The 8,219-nt window shown below is 38.6% G+C and overlaps 1 protein-coding gene across 2 annotated transcripts in view; it reads left to right on the top strand.

Annotated features, from left to right (window-relative positions):
• The first annotated feature begins 1,552 nt into the window (after window positions 1-1,552).
• The window catches only part of LOC107664410 (multiple epidermal growth factor-like domains protein 9), a 108,829-nt gene continuing 102,162 nt past the window's right edge, over window positions 1,553-8,219 (top strand). For both annotated transcript variants that reach the window (XM_016454971.1, XM_016454970.1), the window contains exon 1: window positions 1,553-2,161. In XM_016454971.1, coding sequence (XP_016310457.1) covers window positions 1,666-2,161 — 496 coding nt within the window. In that variant the 5' untranslated portion in view covers window positions 1,553-1,665. The remainder of the gene's footprint in view (window positions 2,162-8,219) is intronic.

The following is an 8,219-nucleotide window of genomic DNA, read 5'->3' as shown; positions in this document are numbered from 1 at the left end:
ATCCACAGCGCAAAGTTGTTGTATTTCCTCAGCGACCAGCACGGATCAGCTCTAGGCATGATGAAGCGGATATTGTCCTCTTTTGGAAGACCAAACAAAGTAGTTTCGCTTTCACAACGAAACACACAGCGTCTTCAGGACATGGCGGCAGCAACAATACTACAGCGAGAATAAAAGTTAGGCCTTCTTTCTTTGCGTGAACATTTGGGCGGCGTTATGCAAATCTTCCCACATCGTAACATAGACATGTGGGGGTGTGTTAGAACGAGCTGTTTTAGAGGGGGCATGGTTGACACTTAACTTTTATAAAGAATATCTCTTTGGATTTGAGACTTTAGTCTTTGCAACTTTACAGATCTTCTTTATGCACCAAGAGCTTGTAACACTCCAAAGAGAAAGGAAAAATTGAAATCGCATCATATGACCCCTTTAATACTTTAGCTCATCCATGAACTTGATTTCTACCAGAGTCCCGTCGGATTGCTTCGGCTGTGGGGAAGAAGACGACAACTCCCATGATTCCCCACTCGGTCACGGTGTCATCTAACTACGCCTTTGTTTGTTTTGAATACGCGCCCTCTAGTGGCAAAAAATTACATATTGTGCCTTTAATGTGAGTTTTAATGTAACATTTTAATATAATTCTTTCCTGATCATGACAAGATCTGAAATTTTCTTATCCGAGAGCCAGAAGTAAAAACAGGTATTTTTCTCATCCTATTTTATTCTTTTTGATTGTCAAACTCCAGAAAAGTCTGTGAAAACTTTAAAAACAAAAGCAAGAGATTAGTTTATTTTATTAAGTTCAGGATATTTTAGTCATCTGCATATTTTGATTATATTAAATAAATTATTACATTATATTTTGTCGTTTTATGTATTGTTGAAATACCAGTCAAATTAATTTTGCTCAGAACAGCACAGTCGTCGAGCACCTGCGGCAACTGACAGGTAGTAGCGTGTTCTTTACTAATGGTGCGTCACCACTAGAGGACGCTATTACTCTGTACTATTATTCAGCGCAAGCACGACGTCTTTCTCGTGCATTTATTAAACCTCCTTTAGGCGAATGGAGTTTCTCCGTAAGACTTTCCATTAACAATGAATCCAATAACATCGTATGAATTTTAACGGCATTAAATTGTAATTTTTCCATAATGTGGTGTTAACCACAGTTTATACACGAGTTACATACAGGTAAGAATGGGCCCTGCTGATTTGATAGCTTTATTAAAGGGTTTTTTTTTTTTGGCATTGCTTCAAATTCAGGCAGGTTTCTTTGTTTCATTCTCACTATTGGCTCTGCCTAGGCTCTTATCTCGGTAGTATCACCCAGACCTATTTTAATGTCGACTTACCTGTTTTCTTTTGACACTTTTCAAGACAGCTCATAGTTGTCGGTCTTGCGGCTCCTCCTCACAGTCGTATGATTGGTGCAGTGTTACGCCAATCTTTATGTAGCCTGCGCTCTGATTGGATAGAGGCGTGGCCGTAGTAGGCGGGGTTTACAACTGTCAGTCCCGCTGGAGTGAAACCTTGCAGTTCACAGCGCGCGTGGACAAGTGGAGACAATTGGCTGAAACACGGATTCGGTAGTAAGAATAACATCTGTATAGTACTAAAGGATATAATTGTAACGTTTCACATGGAGAGCTAAAGAACAAAATGACGTGTATGCGTTACACTACGTTACTGTTCTCAGTTTTGGAGTTGTTGTTGTTAGGATACACAGCTGGTTTGTCGAGCGATGAGAACGCGTCTCCAGGAGCGAGACTCCCGCGTGCTGTGTTGGCTGAGACTTTGGAGGCTACTACCACCATCCCAAACCACTTACAGGAGGACGACAGGGACTCTAGATTTTCACCTTTCACCCCCAAAATGACCATCACATCCAGGACCACTGGTAAAACTAACCAACTACAGCCCTTCTGGCTGACCACCACGGCTGCGCCTCTGACCAAAACAATGGACCCAACCTCCAAACGCAGTAAAGTCAAAGAAAGCTCCACATTCTCCACAACACAAAACAATACAGTAAAACCTACTTCTTCATCTCAATTAAGTGGCACAAAAAACACAACACCACCTGCACTGGATACTGCAAACAGTTCATGGACAGTGAAAAGCACCTCAAAGCCTCTTGTCTTGACCACTGAGAGAGGTAGGTTCAGTTCTCATTCTTTTCAGTGACATGATGTGATGCAGTGTGCCAGTTTATAAAATGCATGTTTTCCAAATATTCATTCAAACTAGACTGTGTTCCTGTGTACCAGATACCAAAAAATAGTGTGTCCTTGAATTTCTTTCCCAGCCTCTGCACAACAGATTTTGAGGGGTTGCAAGAGGTTTACACCTGCACAAGCTGTTCTCATGCGCTATATTTATTATTTTATCTTAATTATACAGACAGAATTTCACTGTTTCTTCTATGTATTCCTTAGGTAACAGAGTGCAGTTTCAAACTGAAAGTGGTCACACGATGTAGTTGTTCCGTCTTTCAGTACACTCCTTTGTCTCACTTCACTTTGTAGGTCTTGTGGTAGTACTGATAATTTAGCCGTTTGATCAGCTGTATCATATGAATTGACAGATAAATCCTTTCCACCTACCTCAGTACAGCTGTATATCTGAAGGACATTAGAGATCAGCCCAGCTGCACAGAGACAACCTTCTTAATTGCTTTAATGTGATTAATTACCATCTGACTGCCAAATGAGGAAAACAGTCATAAATCTTAAACCCTCTATTCGTTTATCTTGAGTTACGTTATGCCAAGCTGGCTTGGAGAATAAGGATGATTAATTTTCATTAAGGTCATATCTAGTATAGTATCAGTCACCTTTATGTCTGCTTTAACTGTTTAATAGAATGACACATTAATCTGTCTGATTCATAATCTTTCATCTTGACAGTTTCTTACTTGGAAAAAGGGTGAGAAATTCCTCTTTATGGTACCATTACATTCTCTCACTCTGAACTTGAACATATTCAGTGACAGCAGTGGGATGAAATGCAGTTAAAAGAAAAGTGAACCAGGCATATGGGGTATAATCAAAGGTTCAGTTAAGACTGTGTGTGATCTGCAGCCCCTCTGGAGTTCATTGGATGTGATTGTACTACAGAGGAGACAGGTGTTTGGGATTACAGTAAATAAAAACCATCTTATTATATGCAGTGGCCCAAAGGTCACTGACTCACACTACTGTACGTTTACATGCACAATTTTTGGTTCAATCGGACTGAATTCATTCCGATTGATGAATCTGAGTGATCGGGTTGTGCGCATTTATATGTCAAAGCTTCAAATCGGAATTGATTGATGCGCACACTGCACAGATATCGAGTTTCTCACTGTTTGCACATAACCGCTCTCCTACCCGGTTTCCTTACTTGTTTTTAACAGCAGAATTAATATGTATCCATTTATGAATAAATATACATATAAGCCGTTGTGCAGTGCTGCTCATATTTATCACGCAGTAAAAATGCCCCTCCCCGCGCCCAAAACGGGTTGCCTATGGATGAATATCCAAAACAAGGACTGGTGGAAGGTTGTCCTGCTCCACTTCACAGTTGCCGAGTGAAAGGAGAGTTTTATAATGACAGGGCATGCATTTATACAACACTTTAATCAAAAGGAAGAACCATTCGTTCTGCGCGTCATACGTCATTACGCTATTTCTGCATCATTGCACATGCGCAGTCCTTTCAGTTTCGGGGTTCAATCCGATCGAGTGTTTACATGCACTCTCAATCGTATTAGAAAAGGAATAAACCACCCCCTTCAATCCGATTGAAATTTCATTCCGATAGAGCTCAATCAGATCGATTAAGGTGTTTACATGAAGGCTTTTCAGTCCGATTGAGCCGTCAATCCGATTACAAACGGATTATTTGGTTGCATGTAAACGTAGCTGTTTGGGAATTGTTTCTGGATTTTAGCCCTTTGCTGTTTACTGCAGGTCTTAATTCGCTTCCTCAGAAAAGCAGATATGTCACATTAAACCCACTTATTCAGCAGCTTAATATATGTATGGAGTGAAAATGAGCATCATCATGTTTCAAGGCCTTTGTTCCTTTATTGGTTTTTTTTTTTTTTGCCTTGGAACATTTGTTGTGATTATCTGATGTACATGAGTGGAGTGAACATTTCAGATGCTGACTGCAAAAATAGCTGGTGTTTGACTTTTGTTTCCAGTGAGGCAAGTTCAGTGCCCTTATTTCCCCAGACATCTTTGACACCATAATTGTCGTCCTCGGCCCCAGATAACATCTTATTAGAAAGCTTAACCTAAAATCATGAGCAGAGTATTCAGGATCCTCTCAAGCCATTTTGATGTTAAGAAAATGATTTGTTGTGATGATTGCATAAGAACATCCTTGGGATTTTGTTCTGGCAGCTGCTCTTTTTGATCAACAGTTTGTGCATGTGTAATATTAGCAGTGGTTTGAGGAACCCTTAAAACATTCACCTCATTCTGTCACAAAATGATTTCAGACTCAGAAATAACACAATTTATTGTAGAAGCAAAAATCAGAGCGAGACACCTTAAGTTGAGTTCCTTTAATAATGTAAATCACTAAATCACGCACTAATGCATTTTTATAGCTGATGGACACTGGTAATTGTCTCATTTCAGTTTCCTCCATTATATTTCCTTCTTTGCTCTGTACGTCTATTTCTGTAATGTTGTGTGATAGGCAAGCAATGGAAAATAAATAAGATTGAGGTGAAATCATGTGTTACTGTATTTAAGGAACATCTTTATGTATTATAGACACATTGCTCTACAGAAATTAAGCTCACAAGAATTAAGAAAAGTTGCCATTAAATTGCATAACAACTACAGTTGTTAGTTTAGCTCAGAGACTAGAAATTCATGACAAAAGTGGGGTTAATATATGAAGAACTATTTTCATAGTCTACTTCTCTTATTTGGCAATAGTATGCACAGAACAGCTATATAATGTTTTTTTTTTCTCAAAGATTTTTTTGTTAATTTCAAATATTTTCATAGTTGAATGTCAACCACCCTATTTATGATAATTAACAATTTAAAAGAATGCAGTTTACAAGCAGATTTGAGTATTAAATAACGCTTATAAAATTGACACCTGTGTATAGTTACGCTTGTTTAACAAGTGCAGAATTAACCCTTAAACAAAACAAGAATACGAGCCTGTTTTTTTCCAGTCAGAATTTTTTATTTGCCCTGCCCCAATTTCAGTGACTCATGAGATGTGTTGTTTTTATTGTAGTGCAATCAGGGAAAATCATTTCATCAAGAGTACATATTGAGTACATATAATAATCAATCATCATAAAATAATGTGAACAATACACTAAAATACCTTATGGAGATGAGATTGGTTTAACTGACTCTGTTATGTGGCATACTTGGTGATTTTCTTTTTCTTTTAAATTGCCAACAGATCATTTGTTAATGGGAATACACCCCACACCACCTGTGATTCAGAGTTGCACTGTAGCTCATATTGCATGTCATATTGTGCTGTACTTGTGAGCAGCGGATGGCTTATTAAAAACACAATTCAGACAAGGACAGTGAAAGTCATTTCATAAATCCCCAGCACTGCCAGACACACAGGCTTGTATGATGGCTGTTTTTCAGCTACCGCACTGTCCTTGCTCAGCAGTTTCATGAACGAGTTTGAAGAAACATGAGCTCAAACAGATTGCTACCGTACACAGATTATAGACTTTTAAAGTCTTCAGCTATGTGTTACTATCTCTTAGTGTACAGTTGTTGACTAGATTTTTGTAAGACATTCTATAGTAAGTTTGATGTGTGCTGCATTTGCGAGACACAATTGTTGCTGTTGTCTGATTTACACATTGAAACAGTTAAACATTGAAAGCATCCATCATGCTCTGAATGGAACATAGTTCTGTGTGTTTGCTTGGGTTTGGCTGTTTGAACATGTCTAAGTCTGTTGACATTAAACTTCAAATGGTTTGTTTGATGTCTCATATGCCAAACTAATACTTATCCAAATGAAATGAATTGCAATGAATGGTGATGGTAGTAGTGACTACAGCTACTTTTCTTTGAATATGCAAATTATTTGTAAGAGTTGTTAATTTATTTTTCTAATGTGCTTTGTAGCACATATTGATTTGCACCTTATTTGTGAATTCCCTTCTGGGAGTTTAAAGGGGTCATATGATGCGATTTCAATTTTTCCTTTCTCTTTGGAGTGTTACAAGCTCTTGCTGCATAAAGAAGATCTGTAAAGTTGCAAACACTAAAGTCTCAAAACCAAAGAGATATTCTTTATCAAAGTTAAGAGTTAACCACGCCTACCTAAAACGGCTCGTTCTAACACGCCCCCACATACCTACGTCACGATCTGGGAAGATTTGCATAACGCCGCCCAAATGTTCACGCAAAGAAAGAAGGCGTAACTTTTATTCTTGCTGTAGTATTGTTGACGCTGCAGCCATGTCCTGAAGACGCTGTGTGCTTCGTTGTGAAAGCGAAACTACTTTGTTTGGTCTTCCAGAAGAGGACGATATCCACTTCGTCATGCCTAGAACTGATCTGTGCTGGTCGCTGAGGGAATACATCAACTTTCACCGTGGACAAAGCGGAGTCCAGCCCGCCTGCGTAAAAAGACCGTATAAGTCATTATAATCAGTAATTATGTCCCTACTGGATGCAACAAATGCCTCGTTTGTAATGGGTTTTAATGTTTATGTCTCATTGCTCCGGCCGGACACGGCATCAACAGTATGTGAGGGGCATACGACGGAAATAGGATATATAGTTGAAATATATCCTATTTCCGTCTCACGCTTGAGGTATTCGGCCAATCACAACGCACTGGATAGCTGGCCAATCACAGCACACCTCGCTTTTTCAGACCGATGAGCTTTGTAAAAATCGACGCGTTTCAAAAAGGCGGGGCATAGAGGAGAAACAATAATGTACGTACTGTATGTGGAAAATAATGTGTTTTTTGAACTTTAAACCGCATAAACACATTTCATTACACCAAATACACAAAATAATGTTCTTTTTAGCAGCATCATATGACCCCTTTAATAAAAGCACTGCTCTGCTATTGCTTAGACTGCCTGCCATTCTTAATAGAGCTCCGGGCCTACAAACACCCTAAATCCAGTTCTTTTGTGAGGAGTATACACTTCTAGACTATGCAGATTTATTTTTCTGGCTGATTAGAAACGCTCTGGAGTCCTAGATCTGTAATTGACAGATAACTGCCCTTCTGCCTGTGTTTGATAGCCAACTATATATCCTAATATTACACCCCTGTGCTATTCCTTATATATGCAAACAGTATGCCAATGCTGAAGTTTATTTTGCCTCTGGCATTAGGCTAGGCATTGAGCTTTGTATAGCTGAATTTATCTTCTTTGCAACCTTTGCTTTTCTGTATATACTGTATATATTTATTCATTTATGCATTATAATCCATTTCCTTGCTACTATCAATCAGTTGAATATCTAAAAGTGCACATAGATATTGCACAGCTGTTTATCTCCATCTCACACTCTGCTCGTCAGCACACTAAGTGCTCTGATGAAAATGAAGAGTGTCAGTTTGTGGACTGAGTATGCATCAAAGAGCAGGAGCAAGAATATCAGCACACGGTGTGCATTTACAGTGTTTACACAATGTGTGCAACTGTGCATGTCTTTGTGACTGAACTGATACCACACCCAGGCATCTAGATAATCCACTTCCTCAGAAAATGAATTTTAGGACAGGTTTATACTTGTATGTAGGCCTGTCACGGTAACAACTTTTTGTGCGATATATTGCCCCAGAAATAATTGCGATAAGCGATATTATTGTCATTTTAAAGACCATTTTATGCCACTGAATATATAATAATAATGTAACAGCATAATACTATTGCTGAAAAACACAATCACTACTTAGCAGTCAGATGTCCGTATGCACAAAGTCACAGATCCCTAAACAAGAACATATCTGCAGATTAAACTTTTTTTATAGAAGCATTTTTTAAAGTTGAACTAGCACCTCATGACTACATCACGTTATGTACAAGAAGCTGCAAAAGACACAGGCGCAAGTGGAATGTACAAAACATAGTAACATAAATTTTTAAGTAAATATAATGGGCGATATATTGCATCGCAAAAAATTATTGAGGTCATGTACATATATTGCACGATAAGTCGATATATTGATTATTGCGACAGGCCTAG

The sequence above is a fragment of the Sinocyclocheilus anshuiensis genome, unplaced genomic scaffold (assembly GCF_001515605.1).
Source record: "Sinocyclocheilus anshuiensis isolate Anshui unplaced genomic scaffold, SAMN03320099.WGS_v1.1 scaffold351, whole genome shotgun sequence".
In the NCBI taxonomy this organism is placed as follows: Eukaryota; Metazoa; Chordata; class Actinopteri; order Cypriniformes; family Cyprinidae; genus Sinocyclocheilus; species Sinocyclocheilus anshuiensis.
Note: the sequence above shows the minus strand (reverse complement) of the source record. Positions and strands in the feature narration are given on the sequence as shown.